General features: G+C 43.0%; 1 protein-coding gene across 1 annotated transcript in view; it reads left to right on the forward strand.

Moving 5' to 3' along the window:
* LOC148479707 (uncharacterized) overlaps positions 1–8,107 on the forward strand; it is a 181,134-nt gene extending 173,027 nt beyond the window's left edge. Inside the window, 4 exon segments of the mRNA XM_088454408.1 lie at positions 4,968–5,083; positions 5,606–5,714; positions 6,711–7,954; positions 7,957–8,107. Of these exon segments, the coding sequence (XP_088310534.1) occupies positions 4,968–5,083; positions 5,606–5,714; positions 6,711–7,954; positions 7,957–8,022 (1,535 nt within the window). The 3' untranslated portion in view covers positions 8,023–8,107.
* The last annotated feature ends 13,967 nt before the right edge of the window (positions 8,108–22,074 follow it).

Here is a 22,074-nt window from a genome sequence, read left to right on the forward strand (position 1 = left end):
CCGTATAACGCTCTCTTCCTGTCCATCAATTGCGAGAGAATCTTCTGGCCCATAGCTCCCATCACATGGACCCAGCGGGCTTCCCGTATACATAAATGCAGCAAACCCGTCCCCCGATTTGGGAGGCAATCCTCTATCACATATGGGGTCCGGATCTGGGGGTGCGTTATACAGACGACAGTTTCTTTATCTGGCCCGGGTACGCCGGCTCCATTATAGAATTTGTGGCAGCACTGACTAGGAATAGACTCAATCCCGACACCCCTGGAGGGTTATTATATTTGGCTGTACCCCTGGCAGTATGTGCGGGTACGATGGTGACAGACACCTATAGGAAAGAAGATGGCACCAGTGACTGACATGGTGTAAATCCAGATTAGGACATAATATACCCAGCTCCCCCCCCCCCAGCATAATATGTGATAGGAGAGGTAGGGGGTCCCTGGGGACCACTAATGGTATATGTCACCATGGTCACAGGAAGCCTGGTCACTAAGGGGTCACCCAGCAGCGCACTCACCATGGGGGAGGAGGGTCCTGCACTTAGACAGCGCCCCCCTGTGTCACTAATCATCCTCCATACACACAGCTGGGGAGCCCAGGACGGAGACCGATACAGTGGTGCACTTCCGGCGCTCCCGGCACACTTTTTCTGCACTTTGCGTTCCAATGTACTTCCGCGTTCCACCTTCCGGCCATTGCGGTCCAATGTGCTTCCGCATTTCACCTTACTTCCGGCCATTGCGTTCGAATATACTTCCGTGTTTCACCATTCAATCGGCCTTTGCGTTCCAACTGATTCCCGCCCCCTCCGCAGTGGTGACGTGTTCTTTGTACAACATCCCGGTCTTGAAGGAGCAAGACAGCAGGTAATTTACAGGGGGAGCAGCCTGTGGTGTCCTATGTACAGGGGGAGCAGCCTGTGGTGTCCTATGTACAGGGAGAGCGGCCTGTGGTGTCCTGTATACTGGTGGAGCAGCCTGTGGTGTCCTGTATACAGGGGGAGCAGCCTGTGGTGTGCTATGTACAGGGGAGCATACTGTGATTTCCTATATACAGGGGGAGCAGCCTGTGGTGTGCTATGTACAGGGGGAGCAGCCTGTGATGTACTTTTATTATTATACACGCAGAGCAGCCTGTGGTGTCCTGTTATTATTGTTATTATACAGGGGGAGCAGCCTATGGTGTCCTGTTATTATTATTATTATTATACAGTGGGAGCAGCCTATGGTGTCCTGTTATTACTAATATACAGAGGGAGTAGATTGTGGTGTCCTGTTATTATTACTATACAGGTGGAATAGCCTGTGGTGTCCTGTTATTATTACTATACAGGTGGAGTAGCCTGTGGTGTCCTGTTATTATTATTATTATTATTATTATTACACAGGGGAGCAGCCTCTGGTGTCCTGTTGTTATTATTATTATTATTATACAGAGGGAGCAGCCTCTGGTGTCCTGTTATTATTATTATTATTATACAGAGGGAGCAGCCTGTGGTGTACTATTATTATTATTATTATTATTATTATTATTATTATACAGAGGGAGCAGCCTGTGGTGTCCTGTTAATATTATTATAGAGTGGAGCATCCTGTGGTGTCCTGTTATTATTATTATTATTATTATTATTATTATTATTATACAGGGGGAGCAGCCTGTATTGTTCCTTTATTATTATTATACAGGGGGAGCAGCCTGTAGTGTTCTGTTATTATTATTATTATTATACAGGGGAGCAGCCTGTGGTGTCCTGTTATTATTATTATTATTATACAGGGGGAGCAGCCTGTATTGTTCCTTTATTATTATACAGGGGGAGCAGCCTGTAGTGTTCTGTTATTATTATTATTATTATTATTATTAATATTATTATTATACAGGGGAGCAGCCTGTGGTGTCCTGTTATTATTATTATTATTATTATTATTATTATTATTATACAGGGGGAGCAACATGTGGTGTCCTGTTATTATAATTATACAGGGGGAGCAGCCTGTGGTGTCCTGTTGTTATTATTATTATTATTATTATTATTATACAGAGGGAGCCGCCTGTGGTGTTCTGTTATTATTATTATACAGGGGAGCAGCCTGTGTTGTTCTGTTGTTGGTATTATTATACAGGGGGAGCAGCTTGTGGTGTCCTGTTATTATTATTATACAGGGGGAGCAGCCTGTGGTGTCCTGTAATTATTATTATACATGGGGAGCAGCCTGTGGTCTCCTGTTATTATAATTATACAGAGGGAGCAGCCTGTGGTGTCCTGTTATTATTATTATATAGGGGAGCAGCCTGTAGTGTACTATTATTATAATTATACAGGGGGAGCAGCCTGTGGTGTCCTGTTATTATTATACAGGATGTGTGAAATATGTTACAATTACTGAAAATGTTACCGCTTAATAATAGGAGTTTTTATTTAGGCAGAATGCAACTGCTATGAGGATAGAAGTGCAATATTCAGAGTTACTCCTCTTTTATTAAACATTGCCGAATTGGCAGAATAACAACTTAGTGGAGTGGACTATTTAATAGAGGAGTTCATATTTATGGTGTTACTCAAACGACACATGGATACTGATATATTTTTCCTTGTAGTCTCAATAGATGTGAGAGACATATAACTGCCATACAATGTTACCACTCTCATTATGAGACTCTGTTTTAGGGTGTGAACAATAGTTGCTATATTAGAATACCCAGTATCTTGGCTGACCATCAGGAGGTATAAGCATTTCATTAGAGCTCGATATCATCCTATGCATCTTAACAGCGGTCTAATTCTTGCGAATAATTATTATTTCCACACCAATAAAGGTCACAGTATCCTAGGTGATCTCAATATAGTTCTCTCCAGTTATCAGTTAAGACAAACCAGTACATTGACATTTATGTATGAACATATGATTTATGACTGCCGCCTGTAAAATTCTAATAGGAGGACCCTCTATAGGATAATACTACATAATGAGCTGTAGAATATTAGCCTATATTGTCATGTAAGAGTTATATTGAAATTTAATTTATCCCCAATCTTGGTAGCATCATATTTATTTTAATCGATTTTTCATTTATAATGTATATTTGTTTTCTTTATATTTTGCTGAACTTTTTAATAGATCAATAAAAGTTATATTTTATTATAAAATCCCAAATTAAGGGTGTACATATTTATTATAACATTACTTTAGGTCCGAGTGTGCCCCAAATAGGAATACTTTCCCTTTTCCTGTTGCTTTCATGTCATTCTATTCTTGGGTGCACCCCCTACCATAATCATTCTAAAACAATACAATATTTATATAGTAGGGAAGGACCATTGAGATTTGTGAATCTGTGCTGGAGTTCTTGCTGTGTGTTATTACATTACTACGGAGGTAAAGTGATCTGGGAGTGTCACAGTGACATCACTTATATCTATAGTAATAATACAGGGACATGACTGGGGAGGTGAGGGGATCTGGGAGTGTCACAGTGACATCACTTATATCTATAGTAATAATACAGGGACATGACTGGGGAGGTGAGGTGATCTGGGAGTGTCACAGTGACATCAATTATATCTATAGTAATAATACAGGGGCATGACTGGGGAGGTGAGAGGATCTCGGAGTGTCACAGTGACCACTTATATCTATAATAATAATACAGGGACTTGACAGGGGAGGTGAGGTGATCTGGGAATGTCACAGTGACATCACTTATATCTATAGTAATAATACAGGGATGTGACTGGGGAGGTGAGGGGATCTGGGAGTGTCAGTGACATCACTTATATCTATACTAATAATACAGGGACATGACTGTGGAGGTGAGACTATCTGGGGGTGTCACAGTGACATCACTTATATTTATAGTAATAATACAGGGACATGACTGGGGAGGTGAGAGGATTTGGGAGTGTCACAGTGACATCACTTATTTCTATAGTAATAATACAGGGACATGACTGGGGAGGTGAGGGGATCTAGGAGTGTCACAGTGACATAACATATCTATAGTAATAATACAAGGACATGACTGGGGAGGTGAGGGGGATCTGGGAGTGTCACAGTGACATCACTTATATCTATAGTAATAAAACAGGGACATGACTGGGGAGGTGAGGGGATCTGGGAGTGTCACTGTGACAACAGTTATATCTATAGTAATAATACAGTGACATGACTGGGGAGGTGAGGGATCTGGTAGTGTCACAGTGACATCACTTATATCTATAGTAATAATACAGAGATATGACTGGGGAGGTGAGGGAATCTGGGAGTGTCACAGTGACGTCACTTATATCTATAGTAATAATACAGGGACATGACTGGGGAGGTGAGAGGTTCTGGGAGTGTCACAGTGACATCACTTATATCTATAGTAATAAAATAGAGACATGACCGGGGAGATGATAAGATCTGGAAGTGTATGTAGTGATATTTGTTTATCCTCAGGAGTACATAGTAGTAATGAAAACATCAGGTGAGTGTGAGCCATCGCTGTGTCATGAGGACTGAGTAGGACCCAGAGCCTCATCACGGTGCCTCCATCTCACTCACTGATACATAAGAGACACAATGACACAATGATCACAAGATCCTGAAACTCACAAACAAGATCATTCAGCTGCTGACTGAAGAGTAACACCAAGGGATGTGTCTGGGTGATGACTGGAGAGGTGACAGCTGGGAATGGGACATTATACAGTAACACCAGGGGGGGATGTGTCTGGGTGATGACTTATCATTATGTGTGTGTCAGGTTCCTATAAGGTGTCAGGATGTCACTGTCTATGTATCCATGCAGGAGGGGGAGTACATAGAGGAGCACAAGGGTCAGTACAAGGATGTGATGATGGAGAATCAAGAGGAGACTGTCATTTATTGTACAGAGGAGAGCAGGTATGGGGTCCCCCTATATACACATCACCTCATAATCACATATATACAATGTACTCAGTCGCTGTGTGTCTCCTACAGATGAACCCAGTAACAGAAATACCCCAGAGAGATGTCTCCGTCCTCTTTATTCACAGGACTGTACAGAGGAGACTGATATAAAGGCAGAAGATATAGAGGGTGAACAAGAGACGTATGTGACTGATATGAAGGCAGAAGATATAGAGGGAGAAGAAGAGACGTATGTGACTGATATGATGGCAGAAGATATAGAGGGAGAAGAAGAGACGTATGTGACTGATATAAAGGCAGACGATACAAAGGGAGAAGAAGAGACGTATGTGACTGATATAAAGGCAGAAGATATAGAGGGAGAAGAAGAGACGTATGTGACTGATATAAATGCAGAAGATATAGAGGGAGAAGAAGAGATGTATGTGACTAATATGAAGACAAAAGATGTAGAGGGAGAAGAAGAGACGTATGTGACTGATATAAAGACAGAAAATATAGAGGGAGAAGAAGAGATGTATGTGACTGAAATAAAGGCAGAAGATTTAGAGGGAAAAGAGGAGACCTATGTGACTGATATGAAGGCAGAAGATATAGAGGGAGAAGAAGAGACGTATGTGACTGATATAAAGACAGAAGATATAGAGGGAGAAGAAGAGATGTATGTGACTGAAATAAAGGCAGAAGATTTAGAGGGAGAAGAGGAGACCTATGTGACTGATATGAAGGCAGAAGATATAGAGGGAGAAGAAGAGACCTATGTGAGAGGTGATCAGCAGTGTAAAGAGGAGGAAATCCCTATAGATGTAAGCAAAGGTGAGTAATAAATACTTATTACAGAAAAGAGTCACATATTCTCATTGCTCAGTCACTACAGCAACCTCTCATCCTACACCATCCTCTGTCAGTAATAACTAATGAGAGAAATGTATCTGGCCAGTGGGTGAGTCAGCAGCCATCAGCTCCTATTATACTCCTGCACTGCCACTCACATGTTACTGTGTGTTACCAGCCCAGAGATCTGACCAGTCTTCTCCCCACACTCCCTGGTGTAATTTCTACATCAGGAGCTTTCAGCTCCTATTATACTCCTGCTCTCCCCCTCACAACATGTTACTGTGTGTTACCAGCCCAGAGATCTGACTACTCTCCTCCCCATACTATCTGGTGTATTTCATACATCAGGAGCCAGCAGCCCCTATTATACTCCTGCTCTCCTCCCCACATCATGTCACTGTGTGTTACCAGCACAGAGATCTGACCAGTCTTCTCCCCACACTCCCTGGTGTAATTTCTACATCAGGAGCTTTCATCTCCTATTATACTCCTGCTCTCCCCCTCACATCATGTCACTGTGTGTTACCAGCGCAGAGATCTGACCAGTCTCTTCCCCACACTTTCTGGTGTATCTCATACATGAGGAGCCATCATCTCCCCTTACATCATGTCCTTATGTGAAAGGACTTACTATTAATACTCACTAAAGTCACTTATATCGTTATTTGCTGCCATCTTTACTGTAAATTATACAATGGATGTTAAGATGTCTACCTAGATGTTGTATTTTCTCTGAGGAAGATACCATGTCATGCAGGATGGGGTGGGATGTACTAGGAATGGAAGAGGCTGTCTCAGTTTTCTGGCACATGAGTATATATCGATAACGGTATAGTTTGGTGCTAGTTAATGATGTATATGTTACTTTACATCTGCCCTTTTTATTACAAATTGCGGACATTTCACCATAATCTTTATGTATGATGAAACTTGTAAGCAGACATTCATATTTCTGTATATGTAATTTATTCCCAGCAGATGGATGTAACAACCGGAATGTCTTAGAGGATCATCTCAGTTTTACTCAAAATTGTGAAATTGATGATGATGACTTCACCCGAGATTCTACAGGCGGAAACCCAGTTACCCCAATTATACCTCACAGTGCAGATATATCACCTGCTACCTCTGATCACGGGGAATGTTCTCCTGATAACTCAGCTATTGTTGCATCTGTTACATCTTGTATAGTGGATAAAATATTTCCACCTTCTATAGATGCCAAATGTTTTACACAGAACACAAAGCTTATTACCCTTCAACCAGCTAAGGCAGGTGATAGGCTATTTCCATGTTCTGAGTGTGGGAAATGTTTTACACAGAAATCAGCTCTTGTTAGACATCAGAGACATCACACAGGTGAGAAACCATTTCCATGTTCTGAGTGTGGGAAAAGTTTTACACGCAAATCAGATCTTGTTATACATCAGAGAAGTCACACAGGTGAGAAACCATTTCCATGTTCTGAGTGTGGGAAATGTTTTACTAAGAAAACATCTCTTGTTACACATGAGAGAAGTCACACAGGTGAGAAACCATTTCCATGCTCTGAGTGTGGGAAATGTTTTATACAGAAATCAGATCTTGTAACACATCATAGAAGTCACACAGGTGAGAAACCATTTCACTGTTCTGAGTGTGGGAAATGTTTTATAAATAAATCACATCTTGTTATACATCAGAGACTTCATACAGGTGAAAAGCTATTTCCATGTTCTGAGTGTGGGAAATGTTTTACACAGAAATCAGATCTTGTAACACATCAGAGACGTCACACAGGTGAGAAACCATTTCCATGTTCAGAGTGTGGGAAATGTTTTACACAGAAATCAGCTCTTGTTATACATCAGAGAAATCACACAGGTGAGAAACCATTTCAATGTTCTGAGTGTGGGACATGTTTTAGACAGAAATCATTTCTTGTTATACATCAGAGGCGTCACACAGGTGAGAAACCATTTCCATGTCCTGAGTGTGGGAAATGTTTTGCACAGAAATCAGCTCTTGTTATACATCAGAGACATCACACAGGTGAGAAACCATTTCCATGTTCTGAGTGTGGGAAATGTTTTACACGCAAATCATATCTTGTTAAACATCAGAGAAGTCACACAGGTGAGAATCCATTTTCATGTTCTCAGTGTGGGAAATGTTTTACACAGAAATCAGCTCTTGTTATACATAAGAGAAGTCACACAGGTGAGAAACCATTTCCATGTTCTGGGTGTGGGAAATGTTTTACACACAAATCAGATCTTGTTATACATCAGAGAAGTCACACAGGTGATAAATCATTTCCATGTTCTCAGTGTGGGAGATGTTTTACACGGAAATCACAGCTTGTTATACATCAGAGATGTCACACAGGTGAGAAGCCATTTTCATGTCCTGAGTGTGGGAAATGTTTTGCACAGAAATCAGCTCTTGTTAGGCATCAGAGAAGTCTCACATGTGAGAAATCATTTCCATGTTCTCAATGTGGGAGATGTTTTACATGGAAATCACAGCTTGTTATACATCAGAGACATCACACAGGTGAAAAGCCATTTCCATGTTCTCAGTGTGGGAAATGTTTTACACAGAAAACATCTTGTTATACATCAGAGACGTCACACGGGTGAGAAGCCATTTCCATGATCTGTGTGTGGGAAATGTTTTGCACATAAATCATATCTTGTTATACATTAGAGAAGTCACACAGGTGAGAAACCATTTCCATGCTCTGAGTAAGTAGAGTTACTAAGTGTTACTTTGTGTGTTTGTAAATGAGAATATTTATCCAAAGACTAAATATTAGTAAACATAGTATTTATCCTGTTACAGACTCTTTATTGACCTATTCACATTTATTTTCTGTTATGGCCTCATTTCAGTTACTGTTCAAATTTCATTCTTGTGTATTTGTTAATTTTCTTCTGAAACCTGACAGACATGTTCCTGCAATAAACCTCCCCCCAATTCACATTTATACAGCAAGGAGTCCAGGTTCCCCGTGGAATATGAGGCTATAAATGGACATTTTAGGCCTGATTCTGAGCCCTCAAGACACAACCTATGTGTGGATGTCCAGCATAGACACAGTCACTGAGCTGTAAGTCATGCGTGTAAGATATGGCCACCTCAGAATCACTTGTGGTTACTCAGATATATAACTAAGAAAGAGGCTGTCACACTATGAGGTCACAGCAACAGTGAGGCATAAGGACTGTCCTGTATGTGGGGGCTCCAGATGGAGTTGCAGTATGTATATATTAGCGTGTCTATATGAGACCGTGCTCTCTTTTATCTGAGGAAAGAAGAGGCTGGGAAGTTATTTTTGAAAATAAAGTTTGTATAGTGATATTTTCATACAGGCTACATTGTAATTTTATTTTTCTGTCATCTCTTTATATTTTTAATTCTTTATTAAATGTTTGTAAAATAATGTTATTATAGGACGGTATTTAGTGTCTGTGTTTGCTAGATGTGTATAGGTATGATATAACTGAAATGGTTGTGGTGTAATGGCATGGCTGGTTCTGGGAAGGACTAAACATGATGGAGGACAGACCATTAGGTAACAGACACCGCACCACTGAGGTTACTTATGCAGTGTCATGAAAAAGTTTTAGCCCCCCTCCCGATTTCTTCAGATTTTTGCCTATTAGTCACATTTAACTGTTTCAGATCTTCAAACATAATTAAATGTAAGACACAGAAAACCAGTATACACTTAAAATACATTTACACCTATATCTTCAATGTGAAACATTAATTGCCCCCTAAACTTAACTGGGTGTGTCAACTTTAGCAGCAACAATTGCAATCAAAGTTCCTCCAGTAGCGCATCAATGACTCATCCAGGAAGTCCCTAAAGAATCCAGATGGACATCTAAGGAACTGCAGACCCTGCTCACCTTAGTTACTGTCAGTATTTGTGAGTCCCCCATAATATACAGAATGGGTAAAAATGGAATATATGGAAGAGCTGCAGGGGAAATACTACTCTTAGACAAGAGGAACATCAAGGCTGGTCTAACATTGATGACCCACAGGCCTTTTCTGCCAATGTTCTGTGGACTGATGAGTAAAAACTGTTACTCTTGAGAAGGCACAGGTCCTGCTACATCAGGCACATGGTAGTGTGATGGTTGGGGGATGTTTTGCAGCTACAGAACCTAAGTGACTCGCCATAATCAATGGAATCATGAATTCTGCTCTCTATCAGAAAGGGGGATAATGTCCAGTCATCCGCCCATGATCTGAAGCACAAACACAATTGGATTATGCAGCAAGACAATGATCCAAAGCACAAGAGCAAGTCCACCTCTGAATGGCTCTAGAGAAACAAAATTAAGGTTTTGGAGTGGCCTAGTGAAAGTTCTGACTTGAATCCAAATGAGATGCTATGGCAGGACCCTAAATGGGAAGTTCATGCTCGAAACCCCCCAATGTGGCTGAGTTAAAGTTACATTTTGTAAAGAAGAGTCAGATAAAATTCCAGTGATGGAAAAGACTGATCTCCAGTTATCGGAAGCGTTCCGTTGCAGTTGTTGCTGCTAAAGGTGGGACAATTGGTTATTAAGTTTAGGGGGAGGGGGGCAATTAATGTTTCATATGGGTGATGGAGGTGTTAGATAACTGTTTTCCTTTAATACATGAAATGTTAATTTAAAAAAATAAATAAAACCCTTATATTTTGTGTTACTCAGGTTGTCTTTGTATTCAATTTTGTTTGAAGATCTGAAATAAGTAACAAATATGCAAATATAGAAGAAATCAGGAAGGGGGCAAAAACTTATTCACACCACTGTAGCTATCACAGAGGGCTAAATGTGTGTGTAACATATACAGTGCTGTGTGTGCTGGGTACATTTATCCAAAAAGGAACATTGTGATCACAGTCTGTGTAATGGGTACAGATCCTGCCACTTCCACCTCAGTTGGATGGAGACAAAGCAGAAGATAGTTAAGTGATTGTAACTATACAGTGGATGTAAAAGTCTACACACCCTTACTGATATTACAGACATATGTGATGTCATCCTGACACCAGCATAAATCATGGGAGAATGGTTTAGGAGAGAGAAAGAGACTCTTTTTGGGGGGCACTCACTTATAAATATTTATAGAAATAAAATATAACTTTTATTTAAGTATACATTAAAAAAATGACATTGGCCACTTCAGGTGCGGACCTTAATTTGAGATTCAACACAATACAAAACATGAAACAAGACAAGACAGTATAGAACAACAAAAAAACCTGTTTAAAGGTAAAATCATACGTAAGAAAGCTAGTGAGATATAGTGTATAGCCTGAAGAAAAATGGGGGTGTGGTCACTAACTTACTGGCTGTATACAAAAATCCAGGTACGGTGACCGTTATAGTCAGTAATATACACACCCAGGTACGGTGACCGTATAGTCAGTGATATACACACACCCAGGTACTGTGACCGTATAGTCAGTGATATACACACACCCAGGTACAGTGACCGTATAGTCAGTGATATACACACACCCAGGTACGGTGACCGTATAGTCAGTGATATACACACACCCAGGTACTGTGACCGTATAGTCAGTAATATACACACACCCAGGTACGGTGACCGTATAGTCAGTAATATACACACACCCAGGTACGGTGACCGTATAGTCAGTGATATACACACACCCAGGTACGGTGACCGTATAGTCAGTGATATACACACACCCAGGTACTGTGACCGTATAGTCAGTAATATACACACACCCAGGTACGGTGACCGTATAGTCAGTAATATACACACACCCAGGTACGGTGACCGTATAGTCAGTGATATACACACACCCAGGTACGGTGACCGTATAGTCAGTGATATACACACACCCAGGTACGGTGACCGTATAGTCAGTAATATACACACACCCAGGTACTGTGACCGTATAGTCAGTGATATACACACACCCAGGTACGGTGACCGTATAGTCAGTGATATACACACACCCAGGTACGGTGACCGTATAGTCAGTGATATACACTCACCCAGGTACGGTGACCGTTATAGTCAGTAATATACACACACCCAGGTACGGTGACCGTATAGTCAGTAATATACACACACCCAGGTGCGGTGACCGTATAGTCAGTAATATACACACACCCAGGTACTGTGACCGTATAGTCAGTAATATACACACACCCAGGTACGGTGACCGTATAGTCAGTGATATACACACACCCAGGTACTGTGACCGTATAGTCAGTGATATACACACACCCAGGTACGGTGACCGTATAGTCAGTAATATACACACACCCAGGTACGGTGACCGTATAGTCAGTGATATACACACACCCAGGTACGGTGACCGTATAGTCAGTGATATACACACCCAGGTACGGTGACCGTATAGTCAGTGATATACACACACCCAGGTACGGTGACCGTATAGTCGGTGATATACACACACCCAGGTACGGTGACCGTATAGTCGGTGATATACACACACCCAGGTACGGTGACCGTATAGTCGGTGATATACACACACCCAGGTACGGTGACCGTATAGTCGGTGATATACACACACCCAGGTACTGTGACCTATACACACACCCAAGTACTGTGACCGTATAGTCAGTGATATACACACACCCAGGTACTGTGACCGTATAGTCAGTGATATACACACACCCAGGTACGGTGACCGTATAGTCAGTGATATACACACACCCAGGTACGGTGACCGTATAGTCAGTGATATACACACATCCAGGTACGGTGACCGTATAGTCAGTGATATACACACACCAAGGTACGGTGACCGTATAGTCAGTGATATACACACACCCTGGTACGGTGACCGTATAGTCAGTGATATACACACCCAGGTACGGTGACCGTATAGTCAGTGATATACACACACCCAGGTACGGTGACCGTACAGTCAGTGATATACACACACCCAGGTACGGTGACCGTACAGTCAGTGATATACACACACCCAGGTACGGTGACCGTATATTCGGTGATATACACACCCAGGTACGGTGACCGCATAGTCGGTGATATACACACACCCAGGTACGGTGACCGCATAGTCGGTGATATACACACACCCAGGTACTGTGACCGCATAGTCGGTGATATACACACACCTAGGTACGGTGACCGCATAGTCGGTGATATACACACCCAGGTACGGTGACCGTATAGTCGGTGATATACACACCCAGGTACGGTGACCGTATAGTCGGTGATATACACACACCCAGGTACGGTGACCGTATAGTCGGTGATATACACACACCCAGGTACGGTGACCGTATAGTCGGTGATATACACACACCCAGGTACGGTGACGGTATAGTCAGTGATATACACACACCCAGGTACGGTGACCGTATAGTCAGTGATATACACACACCCAGGTACGGTGACCGTATAGTCAGTGATATACACACACCCTGGTACGGTGACCGTATAGTCAGTGATATACACACACCCAGGTACGGTGACCGTATAGTCAGTGATATACACACACCCAGGTACGGTGACCGTATAGTCAGTGATATACACACACCCAGGTACGGTGACCGTATAGTCAGTGATATACACACACCCAGGTACGGTGACCGTATAGTCAGTGATATACACACACCCAGGTACGGTGACCGTATAGTCAGTGATATACACACACCCAGGTACGGTGACCGTATAGTCAGTGATATACACACACCCAGGTACGGTGACCGTATATTCGGTGATATACACACACCCAGGTACGGTGACCGTATATTCGGTGATATACACACACCCAGGTACGGTGACCGTATAGTCGGTGATATACACACACCCAGGTACGGTGACCGTATAGTCGGTGATATACACACCCAGGTACTGTGACCGTATAGTCGGTGATATACACACACCCAGGTACGGTGACCGTATATTCGGTGATATACACACACCCAGGTACGGTGACCGTATAGTCGGTGATATACACACCCAGGTACGGTGACCGTATAGTCGGTGATATACACACCCAGGTACGGTGACCGTATAGTCGGAGATATACACACACCCAGGTACGGTGACCGTATAGTCGGTGATATACACACACCCAGGTGCGGTGACCGTATAGTCGGTGATATACACACCCAGGTACGGTGACCGTATAGTCGGTGATATACACACCCAGGTACGGAGACCGTATAGTCGGTGATATACACACCCAGGTACGGAGACCGTATAGTCGGTGATATACACACCCAGGTACGGTGACCGTATAGTCGGTGATATACACACTCAGGTACGGAGACCGTATAGTCGGTGATATACACACACCCGGGTACGGTGACCGTATAGTCGGTGATATACACACACCCGGGTACATTGACCGTATAGTCGGTGATATACACACACCCGGGTACATTGACCGTATAGTCGGTGATATACACACACCCGGGTACATTGACCGTATAGTCGGTGATATACACACACCCCGGTACGGTGACCGTATAGTCGGTGATATACACACACCCGGGTACGGTGACCGTATAGTCGGTGATATACACACACCCGGGTACGCTGACCGTATAGTCGGTGATATACACACACCCGGATACTGTGACCGTATAGTCGGTGATATACACACACCCGGGTACGCTGACCGTATAGTCGGTGATATACACACACCCGGGTACGGTGACCGTATAGTCGGTGATATACACACACCCGGGTACGGTGACCGTATAGTCGGTGATATACACACACCCGGGTACGGTGACCGTATAGTCGGTGATATACACACACCCGGGTACTGTGACCGTATAGTCGGTGATATACACACACCCGGGTACTGTGACCGTTATAGTCGGTGATATACACACACCCGGGTACGGTGACCGTATAGTCGGTGATATACACACACCCGGGTACGGTGACCGTATAGTCGGTGATATACACACACCCGGGTACGGTGACCGTATAGTCGGTGATATACACACACCCGGGTATGGTGACCGTATAGTCGGTGATATACACACACCCGGGTACGGTGACCGTATAGTCGGTGATATACACACACCCGGGTACGGTGACCGTTATAGTAAGTGATATACACACACCCGGGTACGGTGACCGTATAGTCGGTAATATACACACACCCACGTACGGTGACCGTATAGTCGGTAATATACACACACCCAGGTACGGTGACCGTATAGTCGGTGATATACACACACCCAGGTACGGTGACCGTATAGTCGGTGATATACACACACCCAGGTACGGTGACCGTATAGTCGGTGATATACACACACCCAGGTACGGTGACCGTATAGTCGGTGATATACACACACCCAGGTACGGTGACCGTATAGTCAGTAATACACACACCCAGGTACGGTGACCGTATAGTCAGTGATATACACACACCCAGGTACTGTGACCGTATAGTCGGTGATATACACACACCCAGGTACGGTGACCGTATAGTCGGTGATATACACACACCCAGGTACGGTGACCGTATAGTCAGTAATATACACACACCCAGGTACGGTGACCGTATAGTCAGTGATATACACACACCCGGGTACTGTGACCGTATAGTCAGTGATATACACACACCCAGGTACTGTGACCGTTATAGTAAGTAATATGCACACACCCAGGTACGGTGACCGTATAGTCGGTGATATACACACACACAGGTACGGTGACCGTATAGTCAGTGATAATAGTCGGTGATAAACACTGTCGAAGCTGGTTAATTGGCTAAGAGAAGATCAGCTTAAAATTAGATCGCAATACGCCAGTTTGCGAATGGCCGCCCAGCGCCATTTTTGCTAAACTCACACTTAAGTACATATGGCGATATTACTATTAGCATCATGCGATTGCATCTTTCACTATTCCTCATACACACATAAATACGCACAATTGCGCTGGTAACTAGTCGCATATTAGTGAATGCATAAGACCCTGTATGAAAACACTGTTTATTAGCTTCATGCGCACGCATCTGCCCCAAGTTAACTAGCGTCTTTATATCAAACACCGCATACTTACACATTATATATTCACATACAAGGTTCCATAAGCTTTAAGGAATAAGATTCAAGTTTGTTCATTTATTATAATTGCTGTGAAATAAAGGTTATTTAGTAGCTCAGGTTTAATACATGATAAGTAAGCCGTGTTTGGTATTATACCGATCTGCACCCTCTCAACAGCTTCCCGGTATCATTGGTGTGAAGATCGCAACATGCATTCTCAACTTATGGACCGAAGAGACTTAAAGCACCGAAATGTTCATTGTATGACCAACTGTTTAGATTTGCATGAGGCGGGAAATGGAGGCAACCAGCTGTCGGAGGCTGTTCTGTGTCCGTTTGACTCAACCTGTTAAATGCTCTGTAACAGATGCATCCCCCTTGGGAACCAATGGCATCAGCAACAAACTTCTCTTTTTTGTTGTCTGTTTCTGTGAGGGTATAAATGTGTGTGTAGTGACCCCAGTTGGGTCTTCTTGCTGAATGCTGATTGACGGGGGTTTCTTGCTGATGCCGGTATCTGGTCCAGAAGCGTATGCGTATGTATAACTGTACTTGGGTCTGTATAATTTCTTTGCGCTAAATTGTACTTAGATCATAGCGTGTAACTGACTGTACTTTACTTGAATAATACTTTGTGCTTTGGAAACACAGGACAAGGTCTAAAGTCTTTATTTACTGTATGACTGCGTACGCAAATAAGCATCATCCTTAGAGGTTTATAGGCAGGATATTAGAAGGTATAGGCAGGAGTGTATAGAAGTTCAAATTCAGTATCCTTAGTTGGGGGCTCGTAGTGTGAGGTCACTTACCTGCTCACACGATAAAGCATGGTTATCGATATCTCACCAAAGGGTGGATAGTGGCCACACGCAGTTTTCCCTGCAACCACTCGGTGCTGAGAGATCGCTATCCGTTATCATGTGAATCAAGGTACGCTGACTAGAATCCAGGGGCAAGGGAGGAAAAAGTTTGTTTTCCTTCGTTGATAGTATTTCACGTTAAAAGGGGGCGCCGCAGTATTGTGCACGCGGCTGAGTCGCAGTTTTGCACACACAGTAAAGACGCACTTTTGCATACGCAGCTAAAGGCTAAGTCATACGGTTGTGTGTTAGTCGCATTATTGTGTATCCGACTAGTCGCACAATAGCGTATACGTATTTCCGGTTGTGCTGCCACGTGTTTAAACAAAGCCGTTGAGGTTTACATTTTTCAATTGTTGCCAATATCTGGGTCGGACTCCAGCGGCGGGTTACGAGGAGAGAGAAGTGGGTCATAAGTCGCATATCAAATACAATGTCCTGTATGTGTGGTTTTCATGAATGGTACACTGGCCGGAATGGGTATCTAATACCAGCAGTTGGGATGCCTCCTGTCAAAATACAGAAGGTGGGATCCCGATGGTCGGAATCCCAACAGAGGTCGGGTAAGTATACTAACCCTCCTCCCTTCTCCCCATAACCTTCCTTTCTTGTAGCCTAACCCTCCTCAACCTGCACCTTAACCCTCTACATTAGTGCTTAAACCTAAATGTCCCCCCTTCATGCCTAAACTTAACCCTCCCCCCTTAGTGCCTAACCCTAACCCCCTCCCTAAGGGTGCCTAACCCTATCATCCCCCAAAAAAACCTAACCCTAACCCCGCTTTGCTGCTTAAACCTAACAATGCGGCTAACAGCTAAAATGCCCTGGCTTATTCGGGATGTACAGTCTAGATTCCAGCATCGAGATTAAGATAGGCATCAGTATTTCGACGCCTATCTTAAATCCTGTGTTGGGCTTGCACCATCGGGATTTAGACCATCAGCATCCCGTCCGCCGGTCTGCTAACTACAGTACATCCCACACTGGCCACCAGGTGCTTGAACTGTGTACTACATCATAATAAGGGTGTTTTTTTTGTAAAGGACAAAAAAGACACCTGTGAGTCAGAAAGATATGAGTAATAGTTGCAAAATGTACACAACCTAAACTGGAGAACAGCAATAACCTGGTAACAATATCAAAATGTATTTCTATCTTATACAACTGAGGTGCAAACTACTCCCCTATTCCCTCAGGGCCTTTGGAGAGATGTTGCCAATAAAACCCCAATATATCATCCTATATGGCTGACCACAAACAGGGCTGTAGAGAGCCTTCCCAGGCCCCGGTAAATTCACAGTGCATGACCTAATGTAAGTAGGCGTGGCCACACCTCCTTAAAAAAACAGTATTTGCGCAGGAAAAAAGTGTGTAACAATGAGTGTTCATTTAGGGCAGTGTTGGCTAACCTTGACACTCCAGCTGTTGTGGAACTATATATCCCAGCATGCCTTGCCACAGTTTTAGCATGTCCTAATAGCAAAACTGTAGCAGTGCATGCTGGGTTATGTAGTTCCATAACAGCTGGAGTGTCAAGGTTAGCCAACACTGATTTAGGGGATAACTCGGGACCTAAATGTTAAGGGTATCGTAGGATCCTTAAGTGCTAGGCGCAGGAAGGCGGCCTAGTGACTCCGTAGCAGCATACCATTTACTTTACACAAAGCAGGTGTATGGTTTGTTATTTTTGTTAGGGTTCGGCTTCCAGCGTGATTATAGCGTTCAGTAATCAATGTGTGTGATCTGTTAGGCTTATTTGAACATTATAATTGAACCGCATAGTCTTGGTTAGATTGTGAGCTGGTGAGAGGGTGGACGAAATCAACTGGAACAAAAAGGGTACTTTGCTGCCCCCTAGCAGTTGAAACGTAGTCAAAAAGGGATTTACTGCGTGGGAGCGGCTCCTCTCCCATAGGCGAGTGAAGGCGCCTGGAGGTCCTTCATAGGGTTTGGTGGATACACCCTTTTTCAAAGGCGTCCGCAGGTAAGTGAAAGTATCTTGATTGTCTTTTACCAGTTTAAATCTTTATTGAAAAACGTAGGGGTTGTCTCAAGATGGGAGCCACGCAAACAATAGAGATGTTAGACAATGATGTGCTGCTAATGGAAGTGCCGCTTGGATCAGCCCATCGTATTATGCATACAAAGTACGGTGCTTATGCAATAAGGTACTGTGATGTATGGTTTAAGATAACGATGAAGAGTGCTAGACCGTTTCCCAGAATTGGAAGTTTTGACAAAGATGTATTGGATAATGTCCGGGATCACATCAGTTTGATGCGCTCACGAGAGAAAAAGGTAAAATATTATGAATGTTTAAAACTGTGGCAGCATGAAGGGGATGCGTGGCTTAAAAATGTGCAAGTGATGCAAACTAGCGTCGCGAACACATTGCCAGAAAATACACCCGCAGCGCTGGATTGCAATGCGTGCGAGCCGCAATATAGCGTGCACGTGCAGCAAGGTAGCATTGTGGAAGGTATTGCCAGAAGTTCACGCGCACCACCGCCACCTTATGTGGATAGGGGTGCAAGTACAGTTATCGAAAAAACCCATAAAAATGTAACAAGCAATTTGTACCCTCTCTTAAGCAACCATAAAGAAAATGTTCATGATGTGGATGATGAGCCTATTGTAATGTCTGCCATTTCCCATGCTGTGCAGATGATACAGTCAGGTACATAAATATTGGGACATTGACAGAATTCTCATATTTTGGCCTCTATTCACCACCACAATGGCTTTGAAATGAAACAAACAAGATGTGATTTAACTGCAGACTTTCAGATTTAATTTAAGGGTAATTACATCCAAATCAGGTGAACGGTGTAGGAATTACAACAGTTTCTATATATGCCTCCCACTTTTTAAGGGGCCAAAAGTAATGGGACAAACTAAACAATCCTAAATCTAACTCACTTTTTAATACTTTGTTGCAAATCCTTTGCAGGCAATTACAGCCTGAAGTCTGGAACACATAGACATCACCAGACGCTGGGTTTCATCCTTGGTGATGCTCTGCCAGGCCTCTACTGCAAATGTCTTCAGTTCCTGCTTGTTCTTGGGGCATTTTCCCTTCAGTTTTGTCTTCATCAAGTGAAATGCATGCTCAATCGGATTCAGGTCAGGGGATTGACTTGGCCATTGCATAACATTCCACATTTTAGCCTTAAAAAACTCTTTGGTTGCCTTTGCAGTATGCTTCGGGTCATTGACCATCTGCACTGTGAAGCGCCGTCCAATGAGTTCTGAAGAATTTGACTGAATATGAGCATATAATATTGCCCGAAACACTTCAGAATTCATTCTGCTGCTTTTGTCAGCAGTCACATCATCAATACATACAAGGGAACCAGTTCCATTGGCAGGCATACATGCCCACGCCATGACACTACCACCACCATGCTTCACTGATGAGGTGGTATGTTTTGGATCATGAGCAGTTCCTTTCCTTCTCCATACTCTTCTCTTCCCATCACTCTGGTACAAGTTGATCTTTGTCTCATCTGTCCATAGGATGTTGTTCCAGAACTGTAATGGCTTTTTTAGATGTTGTTTGGCAAACTCTAATCTGGTCTTCCTGTTTTTGTGGCTCACCAATGGTTTACATCTCGTGGGAACCCTCTATATTTACTCTTGTGAAGTCTTCTCTTGATTGTTGACTTTGACACATATACACCTACCTCCCGGAGAGTGTTCTTGATTTGGCCAACTGTTGTGTAGGGGTTTTTCTTCACCAGGGAAATAATTAATCTGTCATCCACCAATTAAATGTGTGGCTGTAGGTGTGTTCATACTTCATAACATAATCACATATTACACTGGGGAACAGTCAATCTGTTGCCAAGGATTTAAGAGTAGATTTCAATTTTATGCTCCTGATCATTAATATACCATGCTTATTTTTCAATTGGCCCTAGTTTTTGAGATATGCATGTCTTTAATATTTATGAAAAATGTAAAAAACAAAGGCCCTCATTCAGACCCGGACGCAAGTGGCCGTTCGTACGTTCGGCGTACGTAAAAAAATATGTAAATTCAAGCACTCGCTCGTATTTTCTAACGCAGCCAAACATCCTCCCCAAACTCTACCGACCCCTCCTCTAACTAACGAGCGTGCCAAATAACGAGCGTACATCCCCGAAGTGGCTTGAAGGGAACGCACGCACAAGTACTACCCGGAAGTGGGACTGTCAGATTTCGATTAACTGCTCGTTTATTCTGCCTACCTCCCTCAATCGTATCATGCCAATCAATATATCAATTAGCTTAATTGTTTTTTTTTTTTTTTTAACACAATGCAATAAACTTTATTCTTGTCCGTGTTTGTGTTTACCCGCAGAATACGTACGGCTTAAACATTCGCTTTTATTTGTCAAAATACATGTTAGCCCCAATTAAACAATTGTTCTATTTGTTTTTCTACCCGCATATTTCCCGGGGTTCATTTCTTTATTTAAATTTGCTTACACATGTCACTGCATCAAGCCTATCTTAACTCTCAAGAGACTTATGGCCCTGTCGAACACATGACTCATACACTAACCAATAGAATTGGTCCTGTTAATTACCCAAATACATTAGCCAATCAAATTTTTTTGGGGCACTATATTAAAAATGATTTTGAACAAATACACCATTGCCATCATGAGAGCCTCCGCATTCACCAGGCGCGAGCTGCTGGTGCTAACGGAGGTGATGGATAGGCGGATCACCAGCCAGCCTCCACCTATCACCAACCGCGAAAAGCGTTCCGCATATGCGGAGGTACGGGGCCGCCTGCGCTCCTTCGGCTCACGCCGCCAGATCGGGCAGCTGGAGCGCAGGTGGTCGGACCTACAACGGCGGACGCCCCGCTTGCTGGCATGCTTTCGCATGCAGATCGCAGAAAGTAAGTTTTAGGGACTGTGGTTTTCATTTTTGTCTTTGTGGCCCTAACTGCGTGTGCATGTTTTCCATGTATGTCATATTTATTCGTTGTACTCATATCTGCATGGCCATGTTTTCCATGTATGTCATATTTATTCATTGTACTCATATCTGCATGGCCATGTTTTCCATGTATGTCATATTTATTCATTGTACTCATATCTGCATGTGCATGTTTTCCATGTGTCATATTTATTCATTGTACTCATATCTGCATGGCCATGTTTTCCATGTATGTCATATTTATTCATTGTACTCATATCTGCATGGCCATGTTTTCCATGTATGTCATATTTATTCATTGTACTCATATCTGCATGGCCATGTTTTCCATGTATGTCATATTTATTCATTGTACTCATATCTGCATGGCCATTTTTTTGTTTTTTTGGAACAGAAAATAGTGTTTTTCTCGGATTTGGGTTGAAACTAACCACAATTTGTTTCACATCTTTTAGGGGCACAGCGAAGACTACGCCGTCATCATCATCCCAGACGGCACTCACGCCCACTCTCCCCAAC

Source organism: Taudactylus pleione, unplaced genomic scaffold (genome assembly GCF_031769625.1).
Source record: "Taudactylus pleione unplaced genomic scaffold, aTauple2 ptg000614l, whole genome shotgun sequence".
Classification (NCBI taxonomy): domain Eukaryota; kingdom Metazoa; phylum Chordata; class Amphibia; order Anura; family Myobatrachidae; genus Taudactylus; species Taudactylus pleione.